General features: G+C 36.7%; 1 protein-coding gene across 1 annotated transcript in view; it reads left to right on the top strand.

Moving 5' to 3' along the window:
• USP14 (ubiquitin specific peptidase 14 (tRNA-guanine transglycosylase)) overlaps nt 1–16,060 on the top strand; it is a 53,464-nt gene that overhangs the window by 14,487 nt on the left and 22,917 nt on the right. The window contains exons 5-6 of the mRNA XM_011996344.1: nt 5,654–5,758; nt 6,947–7,050. Coding sequence (XP_011851734.1) covers nt 5,654–5,758; nt 6,947–7,050 — 209 coding nt within the window. The remainder of the gene's footprint in view (nt 1–5,653; nt 5,759–6,946; nt 7,051–16,060) is intronic.

Here is a 16,060-nt window from a genome sequence, read left to right as displayed (position 1 = left end):
TCAGGCTGGTCTCGAACTCCTGACCTCAGGTGGTCCGCCCACCTCAGCCTCCCAAAGTGCTGGGATTAGAAGTGTGAGCCACCGCACCCGGCCTATTGTCTCTTTTGAGTAAATTCTTGTGTTTGCTGTTAAGCAGTGGTTGAGGTTATTTTTTTCACATGAATATTTAGTTTAGTGAGCAACATTTGTTGAAAAGACTATTGTTTTCCATTCTTCCTCGGTGCCTTTGTTGAAAATCAGTTGACCATAAACGTATGGGTTTATTTCTGGATTCTGTTTTCTTCCATTGATTTTTATATGTACCTTTACACCAGTACCCACTCCCTGCTGTTTTGATTCTTCAGGCCTTGAAATCAGGTTGTCTAAGTTTTCCAGTTGTTTTTCTTTTTTAAAGTTGTGTTGGCTATTCTGGGATCTTTGTATGTCTCTTGCATATTTTTAGATTCAGCTTGTCATTTTCTCCATAAGAGCCTGCTGTGATTTTTATTGGAATTGCATTGAATGGGTATGTCAGTCTGCGACATCTCGGTATTGAGTCTTCTAATTCACAAACATGGTAAACCTTTCCTTTATTTAGATCTTAACATTTCTCACAACAATGTTCAATGTTGGGACTTACACATATTTTGTTCCACATATTGTTAAGTATTTCATGGTTTTTGTTTGTTTGTTTGTTTGTTTGTTTGTTTTGAGACAGTCTCGCTCTGATGCCCAGGCTGGAGGGCAGTGGCGTGATCTCAGCTCACTGCAGACTCTGCCTCCTGGGTTCAAGTGATTCTCCTTCCTTAGCTTTCTGAGTAGCTGGGATTACAGGCACCCGCCACCACGCCTGACTAATGTTTGTATTTTTAGTAGAGACGGGGTTTCACCATGTTGGCCAGGCTGGTCTCAAACTCCTGATCCGCCCGCCTCAGCCTCCACAAGTGCTGGGATTATAGGCATAAACCACTGCATCTGGCTTATTTCGTGGTTTTTAATGTTATCATAAGTGGTACTTTTTTTTTTTTTTTTAAGACGAGGTCTTGCTTTGTCGCATGGGCTGGAGTGCAGTGGCTCATAGCTCACTGTGGCCTTGAATTCTTGGGCTCAAGGGGTTCTCCCACCTCACCCTCCTGTGTAGCTGGGACTACAGGCATGGGCCATTGTGCTTGGCTAAGTTTTTGTTTTTGTTTTTGAGACAGAGTCCTACTCTGTTGCCCAGGCTGAAGTGCAGTGACGTGATCATGGCTCACTGTAGCCTCTGCCTCCCAGGTTCAAGCAGTTCTCGTGTCTCAGCCTTCTGAGTAGCTGGGACTACAGGAATGTGCCATTATGCCAGGCTAATTTTTGTGTTTTTAGTAGAGATGGGGTTTTGCCGTGTTGACCAGGCTGGTCTCGAACTCCTAGCCTCAAGTAATCCTCCTGCCTTGGCCTCCCAAAGTGCTGGGATTACAAGTGTGAGCCAGTGCACCCAGCTGTGGTATTTTTGAAATGTCATTTTCCAATTGCTTGCTAGTATATAAAAATAAAGTTAATTTTTATAATTGACTTTGTATGCTCTGACTTTATTTCATGTATTACTTTCTTAGGATATTGTAGGTATACATGTCGTCTTCAAATAAGGACAATTTTATTTCTTCCTTTTTAATCTTTGTGCATTTTGTTTCCCTTTTTTTCTTTATTGCAATGCTTAAGACTTTAAACAGTGCTGAGTAGAAGTGGTTGATAGTGGACATCATTGCCTTTTTCCTGACCTTAGGAGAAAAGCCTCCATCGTGGCTGGAGGTAGTTTATAGAAGCTCATCATCAGGTTCAGGAACTCTGCTTCTAGTTTGCTGAGAGGTTTCGTCATGAATGGAAGTCGAATTTTGTCATTTTGTTAAGTGCCTTTTCTATATCATTTCTTCCTCTCATTTAATCCATTAATGTAAACTACACCGACTTCTGAGTATTAAACAGAACTTATATTCTTGGGATAAACCCCACTTGTACATTATATATTGCTAGATTCTATTTGCTTATCTTTTGTTAAGGTTTTTAGTGTCTCTTTTCATAAGAGGTAATGGTTTATAGTTTTCTTGTGTTCTTTTTTTATCTGGTTTTGCTATCAATGTAATGTTGGTCTTACACAATGAGTTAGGAAGCATCCCTTCTTTTCTGTTTGTATTTTTTCTTTTTTATTTCTGCTGCCACTCCACTGGGGTATTTTTTCTTTAAATGTTGCCTAAAATTCTCTAGTGAAGCCTAGATTCACTAAAATTCTCTTGTGAAGCCTAGTTCACTAGACTTCGTCTGGGTTTGGAGTTTTCTTTGTAGGAAGACTTTAAGAATTTAGCGTCTTTGATAAATGTAGAACTATTTTTGTTATGTTTTCTTTCATATCAGCTTGATAATCAGTATTTTTGAAGAAATTGGTTCATTTAATTTAAGTTGTTGAATTGATTGTCGTACTCTAATGTTATTATCCTTTAATTCTAGAATGTGTAGTGCCGTTTTCCTCTCTAGTATGGGCAAATTATGATTTGTCTGTTTCCTTTATCATCAAGCCAGAGTTTTATCACTTTCATTGATGGTTTCCCCACCAAAAAAAAAAATCTTCAGCCTGTTCATTTATTACTTTGTTAATTTTTTCTCTTTGCTAATTTTTTCTCTTTGCTTTCTTTCTACTTTGGTCTTAGTGTTTTTTAATTTTGAAATTTTAATTTTAATTTTGAATTTTTATATAATCATATTTTGTTGAATGAAATGCTGAAACCCAGGCAAATGATAGTGACTTTTTTTGTTTGTTTTAGAAATGGGATCTTGCTATGTTGCTTAGGCTGGCCTTGAGCTGCTAAGCAGTCTTCCCATCTTAGCCTTCCGATTACCTTGGACTGCAGGTGTGCGCCACCACACGTGGCTTGGTTTTAATTTTTACCTTTTCTTTTTTTGAGACAAGGTCTCGCTCTGTCGCCCAGGCTGGAGTGCAGTGGCTCGATCTTGGCTCAACACAAGCTCCACCTCCTGGGTTTACGCGATTCTCCTGCCTCAGCCTCCCAAGTAGCTGGGACTACAGGTGCCTGCCACCATGCCCGGCTAATTTTTTGTATTTTTAGTAGAGATGGGGTTTCACCATGTTAGCCAGATGGTCTCCATCTCCTGACCTCGTGATCCACCCGTCTCGGCCTCCCAAAGTGCTGGGATTACAGGCCTATTTTTACTTTTTCTAGCTTAAGGTAGAAGCTTACCTAGTTCTTTAATTTTAAGCCTTTTTTTTTTTTAATCTCTTTTGCCCATTTTTGTCGTATGTATTTGCTTTTTCTTCTAGATTTGCTTTTTTGAGTGCTTAGTATATATGGTGTAGTTTTTCCCCTAGTTTATTGTTTTCAAATGTTTTATACATTTTTAAGATTTGTGTAGCTAGTTATGTTACATCAGTCTTTTTAATATTTATGTCACTTTTAGAAAATCTTCCAACAATGCATGAGTTTTTGGATTCACTTGCATTCTTTTATGAATATTAATTTTTTTACATTTAAATCTTTACCTTTAATTCATTATGATTGTGGTATGGTATGAAGTGGAGAGCTGATAGTATGTTTTTTCTAAATTATACAGTTTTTCTCAATGTTTTTCATGATATAATCCCTTTTCCCAATAATTTTTAAGGGCATTGTTTTAGTCTCTATTCTTTTTCAGAAATTTCTTAGCTATTATCATGGGTATAAATTTGCTACATGAATGAATCATTTTGCAAGGTTTTGTAAAGGAATTTCATTAAGTTTATATAACTGTAATTGCATCTTTATAGTAATTTTTCAAGTACAGAACTTGTCATGTCTTTCAATTTACTTAGGTGCTTTTTTCTATCCTTAAGTAAAGCTTTATTCTCTTATTAAAGTATTACATTTTTCTTGTTATGTTTATTCTTAGATATACGTTGGCATTTCTTCTATTGTGTTTTCCAACTGGTTATTGCTAGTATATTCTTTAAATAGTTGGCTCCTGAGACAGTTGTCTTTGGAAAAAGATTCTTAGCCTGGTAGGGTGGCTTATACCTGCAATCCCAGCACTTTGGGAGATGGGGGGATCACTTGAGGCCAGAAGTTTGAGGCTACAGTGACCTGTAATTGTGCCACTGCACTCCTGCCTGGGTGACAGAGTGAGTCCCTGTCTCTAAAAAAAAAAAAAAAAATTCTGTAGTGATGGCTTAGTACTGCTTTACTGCTTTGTAATGATATTATAAGATGTCTATGTAGAAATAAAAGGTGATAGAATAAAGGTCTTTAGATATAATTGTAGGTATTCTTAACTGAATTTGTTGGCCTTACTAATTTCCTAATTTTAATCATCATCTGGATATTTTTAGTCTTCTGGCTATCATTTTCCCTCCCTGTTTTTTTGTTTTTGTTTTTGTTTTTGTTTTAAACCTCCACTTCTGGTCCTACCTTTTTCTTTGTCTCATGTGTTCGTGCCTTCCAATTAAGATATTGAGTAAGAGAGTAAGGTGTTGTTCATATTTTAAGATTATGAGCTTTACAATGACAGTGTCTTCCTTGTCCTTCTATTGATTGTATGGAGTGTTTGCATATGTATTCAATAAAAGTATTTACTTAGGTTAATGTGTAGAATTATGTAATTGGATATTTTGAACAAATTTACTCTGTATTTGGTTTGATATTTTTCAGTAGTGGAGAATTTAATGCTCTAAAAATATTTGTTTTTAAATGTAAACAATCACTACAGTTACACAACAGACACAGAAAGAATTTTATTAGTGTTTGTTTGTTCTGTTTTTTGAGACAGGGTCTCACTCTGTCACCCAGGCTGGAATGCAAGTGGTGAGATCACAGCTCACCGCAGCCTCAACCTCCCAGGCTCTAGTGATCCTCCCACCTTAGCCCCCAAGTAGCTGGGATTACAGGCACGCACCCCTATACCCAGCTAATACTGGTATTTTTTGTAGAGACGGGGTTTCGCCATGTTGCCCAGGCTAGTCTTGAATGGGACTCAAACCATCCACCAGCCTCGGCCTCCCAAAGTGCTAGGATTACAGGCATGAGCCACTATGCCTGGTCTGAATTTTATTAGTTGTTAGTTTGTTATGGAGAGAGGTGATGCTACTAAATGTTAATAATCATTTGAGAAATTCCCTCTGCTACAATATTCTAAACATTATTAGGTGTTTTTATGGCAGTATTTGTTTTTTCCTTCAGCTTTATTTAGGTACAATTTATATAGAGTAAAATTCATCTGTGTTTGATGTACAGTTTGATGACTTTGGGCAATTCTGTATTGTCACGTAACCACCACCACAATCACGATTTAGAAGTTTCATCACTAAAAAGTTTCTTTACACCTTTGCCTTGGCCTCAAACAGCCACCCCAGGGCTTTTTTACTTGTTTTAAACAATACAGTGATTTTTTAGTAGTGTATTTACAGAGTTGTGCAGCCTTCACCACAATCTAATTTTAGAACATTTCTATTACCCCAGAAAGAAACTTGTACCAATTTAAAGCCACTCCCTCTTCCCACCTCCAGTCCTAGGCAGCAACTAATCTACTTTCTGTAGATTTACTTTTTTTGGCAAATAGAATTATGTAATATGTGTTCTTTTGTGCCTGGCTTCTTTTGTTTGACATAAACATTACCAACTTTTAAGGATTTTCATGAAATAACTTTTTTTAAAAACAGGGAATGACTCTACTAATGATGGGGTCAGCAGATGCTCTTCCAGAAGAACCCTCAGCCAAAACTGTCTTCGTAGAAGACATGACGGAAGAACAGTTAGCATCTGCTGTAAGACACGCCAGATTTTATATGTTTGATACTACTTTTTGAAGGACCATTATTACAGTGTCTTTCAGAAAGTAGTATCTAAATGTCTTGAAGACTTAATCATTAATACCAAGATAGATGTTTTTATCTGTAAATAAGAGTTTTATTATTTTTAATTAGATTAAGGGAGTCCTTCTGTGGTTAAGTAATGCACAGTTAGGGTTGTTTTTGGTATTGTACACCTTACTACTGGTTTTCAGACTTCCAAGTGAATTTATTTAGGCTTAACTTATATGTATTTAGCTAATATCTGTAATAAATATGTTTCTGGCAGATAGTACTATATAAGTGTTTACTATTATTTTTGAGAAAACAGGGTCAAAGAGTAGTTTAAATGCTGGGATATTTAAATTTTTTAAATCCTTCATGTGGAAAATATATACATTTTATCCTGAATAAATGCAAAATCAGTTTAGAAACTGGCCAACACATGTGTCAAATTTTTTTTTAACACCTTGCATTTATTGAGTGCCATTCATTCATTTTCTTGTTTTTTTTTTTTTTTTCCCTTGAGATGGGGTCTTGCTCTGTCACCCTGGCTGTTGTGCAGTGGTATGATCGTAGCTCACTGTAACCTCAACTTCCTGGGCTTAAGTGATCCTCCCACCTCAGCCTCCTGAGTAGCGAAAATTGTAGGCGTGCACCACCATGCCCAGCAAATTTAAAAAAAAATTTTTTTTTTTTTTTTTTGGTAGAGACAGGGTCTTGCTGTGTTGCCTAGGATGACCTTGAACTTCTGACCTCAAGCTATCCTTCCACCTCAGCCTTCCAAAGTGCTAGGATTACAGGCGTGAGCCACTGTACCCAACCTTTTATTTTGCTTTTTGTTTTGAAGTGTTTCTATGCATGTTTTGCCTATTCTCTTCTCCTGATAAACCTGCCAAAAAGGCAAGACTGGTATGATTATTCTCTTATTTTTAAGAAGGAAACTAAAACATAATATGATGGCCAGCATGATCCAAGTAAACATTTTTTGGAGGGGAGAAATAAAACTGTTTCTTTAGAGTGAAGGCAGAATATAAATTGGTAGAAGCTAGTAAATGGTACTTGATTCAAAATGAGAATTTTAGTGATTTATATATGTCATGTCATTTTGCAAAAATGGTTTAATGATTTAATCCTTTTTTTTTTTTTTTTTTTTTAAACTAGATGGAGTTACCATGTGGATTGACAAACCTTGGTAACACTTGTTACATGAATGCCACAGTTCAGTGTATTCGTTCTGTGCCTGAACTCAAAGATGCCCTTAAAAGGTAAGGCTGCAGTCTTGTTTGGGTAAGGGATGTTCACATTTGGGTGAGTAGTATTGTTTTGTTTTGTTTTCTTTAGCATCTTAATGAGATATAATTAATTTATTATACAATTCACCGTTTTAAAATGTTTAATGATTTTTACAGTATTCACAAGTTTGTGCAACCATCACCACAGTCAATTTTAGGACATTTTCCACCTCCCCCAAAAGAAGTGTCATACTCACTGGCAGTCACTCGTTATACCCTTTCACCCACCCCTAGCCTTAGCCAAACATTAATCTACTTTCTGTCATAGATTTGCTTATTCTGGGCATTTCATATAAATTGAATCAGAATATGTGATCTTTTTGTGACTGACTTCTTTCATTTAGCATGTTTCCGTGGTTCATTCATGTTATAGCATATATAATACCTCATTCCTATTTTATGGCCGAGTAATACTTCATTTTATGTATATATCACATTTTATTTATCCATTCATTTTGTTGATGGAAATTTGGATTGTTTCTCCTTTTTGGCTGTTATAAGTAATACTGCTGTGAACGTTCATGTTTTTTGTGTAGATGAACGTTTTCATAATAGTAACTACGTTTGACGTTTTGAGGAACTGCCACAATGATTTTCCAAAGCGACAGTACTGTTTTACATTCTCACCAGCTATGTGAGAAGATTGCCAGTATTTTCTGTCTTTGATTAAGCCATCTAGCGGTGTGAAGTGTGGTATCTCATTGTGGTTGTCATGCACATTTTGTTTTAGTGACTAATGATGTTGGGCATCTTTTCATGTGCTTATTGGCCATTTGTATATCTTCTTTGGAGAAATGTCTGTTTAAATCTTTTGCCTGTGTTTTAAGTGGGTTGTCTTTTTAAAAATTCAATTGTGTTTTTACATATATGCAAGTTCTTTACCCAATGGATAATTTGCAAATCTTTTCTTCTATACTATAAGCTGTCATTTTACTTTCTTTTTAAAAAATTTATCTTTTTTCCTAAGTCTGTTGTATGCAGTGTCCTTTTACTTCATGATACGTTTGTATTGCAAATGTTTTTTAATTTTGATGTAGTTTAATCTTAATTTTAATTTTTTCTTTTGTCACATATGCTTTTGGTTTCATATGTAAGAAGCTACTGTCTAATTCTAGGTTACAAAAACTTACTTCTTTGTTGTTTTTCAAGAGTTGATATACTTTTAGCTCTTCTATTGAGGCCTGTGGTTAATTTTTATGTACGGTGAGAGAGAGGGAGGTATTTGCCTATTCTTTTGCATGTGTATATCCAGTTCTTCCAGCATCATTTGTTGAAGGCTGTTGTTTCCCCACTGAATTGTCTTAGCACCTTTTTTGAAAGTTGGTTGATCATAATGTATAGGTTCATTTCTGGACCCTGGATTCTTTTCCATTTATATATATGTCTATCCTTAGTACTGGTTTCAAAAAGAAAGAACATTTTGTTTTTATACCATCGTATGAAAGGAAAAGAGTAAAGAATTAATTACAAATGTTTCGAGAACCTGTGAAATAGTCTACAAATAAGGGTCCTTTCTTCCAGTGAGTATAAATGTAACTTAAAAAATATGTAACTTAATTCTGACGAAATTTATACAACTGTCTTGATACATAAATTGTCAGTTCTTTATGACAGAATTCTGAACTACAACTTGGATTCTAGACAGCTTTATGAATATTGATTTTTGTTTTTTCCCTCAGTCTCTTGTGAAATGTTGTGATAGAACTGAGCAGAAGAGAAGGGAGAGAAGGACTGTGCAGAAATCTGAAAGAGTGACTTTAAAAGTTTTCTACATTTCTCTGAAGTGAATAGTTGTCACGTATTTATGAGAAACTGCATAGATTACAGCTGATGTATTATCAGTGAGCAAGACACAGTATCTGTCTTCAGGGCACCTACAGTCTAATAGAGAAAGACTATCAAGTAAACAGGTACTGTTTCAGAACTGCTTTGATGGGAAATGTAGGCTGCTATGAGAACATCTAAGGAGGTTCATAAGGGGTATCTAAGGATAGTTTGGGAAGACTCTTAGAGTAACTGGTATTTAAACAGTTAGGTATTATGCCAGCCTGGATGAGAGGTTAGGGAAGTGTAAGAGTGGACTGGAGGAAATAGTATTTAAGCAAGCATCTGGAGGCAGGAGACTGCAGCATACTCAGTGCAACTGCCTGGAGAAGAATGGATATAGAAAAGGTGCTAGATGGGAGATTAGCAGGGGCCAGCCAGAAATCTTGAAGTCATTTTTAAGAAGTGTGGACTTTGTGTTGTGGACGAAGAGAAGCCATTGGAAAATTTTAAGCAGAGTACTGACATTCAAATTATCCTCTGAATTCTAGGTAGCTAAGATTATTATTTTGTTCTTTAATACAGTTTTTATTTTAATTTTGCTTTAAAAATTGCCTGGTGAATCTTACTGTGTCTTTTATATATATATCCCAAAATATTGATTTATTTTACCCTTTCCTCTTATCCTTGGATGATAATACTGCTTGGGGCAAGAGTCTAGGTCAAAGCCATTTTTCCTCAGTGACTGGGAGTTATTTCTCCACTATTTTTGTGTGTCCGTGCTTACTGATGAGAGATCTGACATCAGTCTTGATTTTTATTCTTTTCTGTTAGTAGCTTTTAGGGTTTTCTCCTTTTTTTTCTTTCCCCCAGTGCTCCAAGAATGTGAGAGTGTGGGTTTTATTTATCTTACTTAGTACTCAGTAAGCACTTTCAGTCTGAGGACTCTTGTCCCAAACTCTAGGACATTTCTTGGTCATTATTTCTTTAGATACTGCTTCTCCTCTACCTGGTTTCTTATACATATTAAAATTTCTAGATCTGTTTTTTAGTCTTCTAACTTGTCTCCATGTTTTAAATTTTTATAATTTTATGTGATGTGCTCCAGGAAAATGCCTCAGTTCTGTCTTACATTTTACTGATTCATACGTCTGCTTTGTTTCATTGCTTATTTATCATGACCTTCTGTTCTTTTTGTAACTCCTTATTCTTAATTTTTGAATCTAAATCCTGCTTTTATTTTTCTGAGGCTCTGAAGTATTTTTGTTTAAAGGTTTTTTTTTTTGTTTTCCTTGTTTGGCCTTTTAACTCTGTTCTTTTTGGATGTAAGGGTTGTTCTTCCCTCATTTGTTTGAAGGTTGTGTACTCATATCATGCAATCATATTCTCTTCCTTAAGTCTCAGTTGCAAATTATCTGAATAGGTAGTTTGCTGGGGTAGCTTTCTGGCTAGCACCCGTGGGAATGGCTGGTGGAGATGGCCTTGGCTCGCTTCCAAGATTTCCTCTTCACTGTTTTCTTCTTGGATGCCTTTTAGGCTCCTCCTGGGAGAGCGCTCTTTTATGTTTTGGAAAGAGTTCCTTATAAGCAGGGAAGGTTTCATCCTGTGTGGTTCCATTTTCCTGAAACCAAAAGAAGCATTTTTTGTTTTTCCTTATTTTTAAAAAAATAAAAAGTGAAAGTTACTGTTTTTGCTTTTTGGTTTTTATTTTTAGTTTTTTTTTTTGGTTTTTTTTTTTTTTTTTTTTTTTGCTCTAGCAACCTCTGATGCCAAACAAAAGAAGTAGTTTTTGAATTCTAAATTTTCTCAAGAGAGTGCACTTAGTAACCTAATTGATACAAGATGTCGTGGATGGTAGTATGTCTTTGGAAAAATGGCACTGATAACAACAAGAATGAAAGAGCAGAAAACCATTCCATGAAAGGTGTTTTACAGCTGGAGATGAGGAAGATCATCCTCACAAATACTTAGCAGAACTTGTCTTTGGCAGGTTCTATAGAGTGGGAGGTATGGGTTCTGAGTGCGATGACTCGTGCCTGTAATCCCAGTACTTTGGGAGGCCGAGGCAGGTGTCTCACTTGAGCTTAGGAGTTTGAGACTAGCCTGGGCAACATGGCAAAACCCCATCTCTACAAAACAAACAAACAACCAAAACAAAAATTAGCCAGGCGAGGTGGTGTGTGCCTATAGTTCTAGCTACTCAGAGGCTGAGGTGGGAGATTGCTTGAGCCCGGGAGGTCGAGGCTGCAGTGAGCCATCAGCTTGCCACTGCACTCCAGGCTGGGCAATAGAGTGAGGCCTTGTCTCAAAAAATAAAATAAATAAAATAAAATAAAGTAAAAGAAAATAATAAATAAGTGGGATGTTTAATGATGGAGAGTAGAAGGAAAGTGTATTCAAGAGAAATAGACTGGATTAGCTTAAGAGGCAGTAAGGACCAAGAACTATAGCCACAGGTAAAAACAAGGTTTGAAATGGCTTGCTTAATGCCGCCCAACAGTAGAATCTCATCATACTTCTGGAGTTAGGTTCTCAATTTAGAACCTAGAGTGAAAACTATTATGTTACAAAAAATCATCCCAAAATTCTATACATTACTCCTCAAAAGACAGTATCACATTGCCATATCTGTTGTATTGGAGACTAGCAAGCCCCACCTCTCAAAGCGTACCCAGTTTCATCTTTTTTTTTTCTCCCTTATTTTTTTTTTATTTATTTTTGAGACAGAGTCTCACTCCCTCACCCAGGCTGCGGTGCAGTGGTGTGATCTCAGCTCACTGCAGCCTCCGCCTCCCAGGCTTGAGCAGTTCTTCTGTCTCAGCCTCCCAAGTAGCTGGAATTACAGGTGTGTGCCACCATGTCTAATTTTTGTATTTTTAGTAGAGACAGGTTTCACTATATTGTCCAGGCTGTTTTCAAACTCCTCACAAGTCATCTGCCTGCCTCAGCCTCCCAAAGTGCTGGGTTTACAGGCGTGAGCCACTGTGCCTGGCTGAAAATATTTATCTTTAAACACTAGAGTCTCATTCAGTTCAGTGAGATGCTCATATGAGAGGCATGCAAGAACTGAGACACTCGGAGGGAACAGAAAAGCCCCATATTTCATCTCACAGCTGTCTAGGGGATATGTTCATTGTGTGAAATTGCGTGTGGAATTGCGTATGCTACTTAAAATTATTTATTCTTTTTAGCTTGTTGAGGGCTTATCTTCATTTAAAAATTTTAAACATTTTAAATTATTATTTTTTTTTTGAGGCAGGCCCTTGATCTGTTGCCCAGGCTCTGGAGTGGCACGATCACAGATCACTGCAGCCTTGACCTCTTGGGTTTAAGGATCCTCCTGACTTGGTTTCCTGAGTAGCTGGGACCTCAGGCGTGCACCACTATGTCCAGCTGATTTTTTTTTTTTTTTTTTAAGTAGCGACAAGAGATGGCTATGTTGCTCAGGCTGGTTTCAAGCTCCTGGCCTCAATCAATCCTCCCAGCTTGGTCTGTCAAAATATTGGGATTATAGGTGTGAGCCACCACATCTGGCACACAAATCTTCATTCTAAGTAATTGATTTCCACTTGATCTTGACAAAAAAATTTTAAATAACAGAAAAGTCTACATAGTTGATACTCACTTTTTCTTAGCCATCTTCTCAGCCCTTATGTCAGGATATGATGAAAATGCATCATACATTTAATTCATACAGATTGAAGATGTGCCCTGGGCTGGATGTGATGGCTCATGCCTGTGATCCCAGTGCTTTGGGAGGCTGAATCTATAGCTTGAGGCCAGAAGTTTAAGACCAGCCTGGGCAACATAGTGAGACCCGCATCTCTGCAATAAAAAAGAAATAGCTGAGTGTGGTGGTGTATACCTGTAGTTCCAGCTACTCGTGAGGCTGAGCTGGGAGGAATGCTTGAGCCCAGGAGTTTGCAACTACAGTGAGCTATGATGATGCCACTGCGCTCCAGCCTGGGCAATGCAATGAGACCCTGTCTCTTAAAAAAAGAAAGAGATAGGCTGGGAGCAGTGGCTCATGCTTGTAATCCTAGCACTTTGGGAGGCTGAGGCGGGCAGATCATTGAAGGTCAGGAGTTCAAGACCAGCTTGGCTAACATGGTGAAACCCAATCTCTATTAAAAATACAAAAACTAGCCAGGTTTGGTGGTGGGGGCCTATAATCCCAGCTGCTTGGGAGGGGGAGGCTGAGGCAGGAGAGTTGCTTGAACCCGGGAGGCGGAGGCTGCAGTGAGCCGAGATCACACCACTGCACTCCAGCCTGGGCGACAGAGTGAGACTTCAGTCTCAAAAGAGAAAGGGATGAAGATTTGTGTTATACTTGGGTTTTTTCTTTAAACATATGTGTAGCAGTATATGTGTTTTTTATAACCAATTAGAACAGTCTTAAATTTGTGCTCACGTCTTTGTTTTTATGCTTACATATTAACAGTTCTGCAGTACATCTTGATGCATAGGATTCTTTGGATCAATTTCTGGAAATGGAATTGGTGGGTTAATAAATTAGAGTGGACAGTTTGACCTTTTAGATATTGGCAGTTGTTATCCCAAAAGGTAGAAAAATATGAATGCTACATTCTGTACATATTCATCAAAGTAAAATATTATAATGGTAAATATTTTTTGATTACTGGTAAGGTTGAACTACTTTTTACTGGTGAGTTTGTTGGTGACTTACATCTCTCTTACAAGGTAAAAATCTAGGTTTCTCTTTTTTGCTCCAATTACCATTCATAGTATATTGATACACATTGATCTTTTATCGTATGTATTATTATTATTACATATTTTTGAGACCTGGTCCTAGATTTTCTAATTGGGTTTATTTATTGAGATCTGATTTTTTATATGTGTTTGTATTATGCCATTTTAACCCTCTGGTGTATAGTAATGCATCCTTCTTTCTTTCAGTGTATTACTGGATAGTTTGATCCATATTTTGTATCTCTTTGAACTTCATGGTCATGTTGTTCAATACACCTTTCTCCCTCTAAATGGATATATAGTGAGAATGTCAGCCTTTGGGATTTTGACCATAATGTTTATCCGAAACCATAAGTTTCAGATAAATTGACATTTTTGCAATATTTAGCCTTCCCATCAGGAATATAGGCTGTCTCCCCATTGTTCCAGATCTTATTTGACTTTCAGTAAGATGGATTTTTTTCACGTGTTTTATTTCCAGCTGTTTTGAATTTTTGTATTTTGTACTGTTAGATGAATTTTCCCTTGATCATTTTGTTATTGTCCCTGCTAGCTGATGGGAAGAAATCAGGCATACTAATTTCAAATATCAGATTTCCATGGTTCCAAGGTGTACTTTCCCCTAATACTGAAATAGTCCTTATATTCTTTGAAAATTTTAATATACTTTTATTTACCTTGAAAACACATTTATTTACCCTGAAAACACATTTTATTTATGATACTTATGATTATGATTTATTTATGATATTTATATTTATGAGGAAATAAGACCTATTTTCTATTAATATTTGGATTTTCTAAATAGGTAATCAAATCCATTACTCAGGTTAGTATTGTCTGTTTCAGGCAGTTTACTTCGTGTTTCTTTTGTGTTTCACTGGCTAGAACTTTTAACATAGTGTTAAATAGTAGATGGTTGTGGAATTCTCCTGTTTTTGATTTTAATAAGATTGTTGTGTTTTAGGGTTAAATATTGACCTTGCATGTGGTGGAAATATTCTTTTTTTCTTTTTTTTTTTCCTTCTTGTCCTCCCCTCAGGTTTGGTGGAAATATTCTTAAGAATGTTAAGAAAGTATTCCTCCATCATTTGTTTACTGGAGATGTTTTAAAAATAAGAAATATATGTTAAAATTGTCAAATGTTGTTTGTTGACCTAATTCTAAGATTTTTCTTACTGGATCTATTTGTGATACATTAGGTTAATAGTTAGCCTAATAGACTATATTCCTGATGCATTCGTATTCTTTCAATATATAGTGCTGAATTTAATTTGCTGGAACATCTTAAAAGGATGTTTGGGGTCATTTGTTACTAAGACTGATGTATAACATTCTGTCTCCCTCTGGCTGTTTATTTATTTATTTATTTATTTGATTTGTGAGGGTTTGGTGTTAGAGTTATGCTAGTTCTATGTCCGTCTTTTCCTGGAACTTTTGTTTTCTTTCATATTTTTATAGGACTGATCTGCTGCTGAAAGACTTGCCCATGAAATTGGCTGCACTCAGCTTTTTTGGGGTATTTTATTTTATTTTATTTTATTTTGAGACAGTCTCGCTCTGTCGCCTAGGCTGGAGTGCAGTGGCGTGATCTCGGCTCACTGCAACCTCCGCCTCCCGGGTTCAAGCGGTTCTCCTGCCTCAGCCTCCCAAGCAGCTAGGATTACAGGCATCCGCCACTACGCCCAGCTAATTTTTTGTATTTTTAGTAGAGATGTGGTTTCACCATGTTGGCCAGGATGGTCTCAAACCTCTGACCTCAGGTGATGCCCCGGCCTTGGTCTCCCAAAGGGCTGAGATTACAGGCGCGAGTCACCGTGCTCGGCCTTTGGGGTATTTTAAATGTACTTATTCTCTTCTAAAGTTAGTTTTGGGAATTTATATTTTCCTACAAAATTGTCCCGTCTTTAAATTATTTCAGCTTAAGAGTTATTCTACCATTGGACCTGTATTTTTTTTTTTGTATTTTTATTTTTTATTTGTTTTATTTGTGTTTTCCTCCCTTTGTTTGTGTTATCTTGCTAGAGATTTGCATTTTAGCTTTCAAAGAATTGGCTATTAGATTTGTTCATTCAATTTTTTGATTTGTCTGATTCATCCTACTTTTTGTATTATCTTTTTCTTATTTCTGTTTACCTTAGGCTTGTTTTATTGTCTATTTTCTAACTTAAAGTTTCATATTTGGATTGTTTACTTACTCTTGTGTAGTAATGAAAACATTTAGTTCTGAGATTTTGCTTGTTCTCTGTTTGTTAGATGAGGCTGTTCAAATGTTAACAAAAACCACTAGAAAGTCTGTTATCTTTTCCTTTTAGCCCAGTTTTTCTTTTTTGTTTTTTTGAGACAGTCTCACTCTACCTCCAGGCCAGAGTGCAGTAGCACGATCTCGGCTCACTGCAACCTCCGCCTCCTGGGTTCAGGTGATTCTCCTGCCTCAGCCTCATGAGTAGCTGGGACTACTACAGGCACGTGTCAGAACACCCAGCTGGTTTTTGTATTTTTATTA

The sequence above is a fragment of the Mandrillus leucophaeus genome, unplaced genomic scaffold (genome assembly GCF_000951045.1).
Source record: "Mandrillus leucophaeus isolate KB7577 unplaced genomic scaffold, Mleu.le_1.0 Scaffold51, whole genome shotgun sequence".
NCBI classification, from domain to species: Eukaryota; Metazoa; Chordata; class Mammalia; order Primates; family Cercopithecidae; genus Mandrillus; species Mandrillus leucophaeus.
The sequence above is the reverse complement of the archived record's forward strand: the minus strand, read 5'-3'. Positions and strand labels throughout refer to the sequence as shown.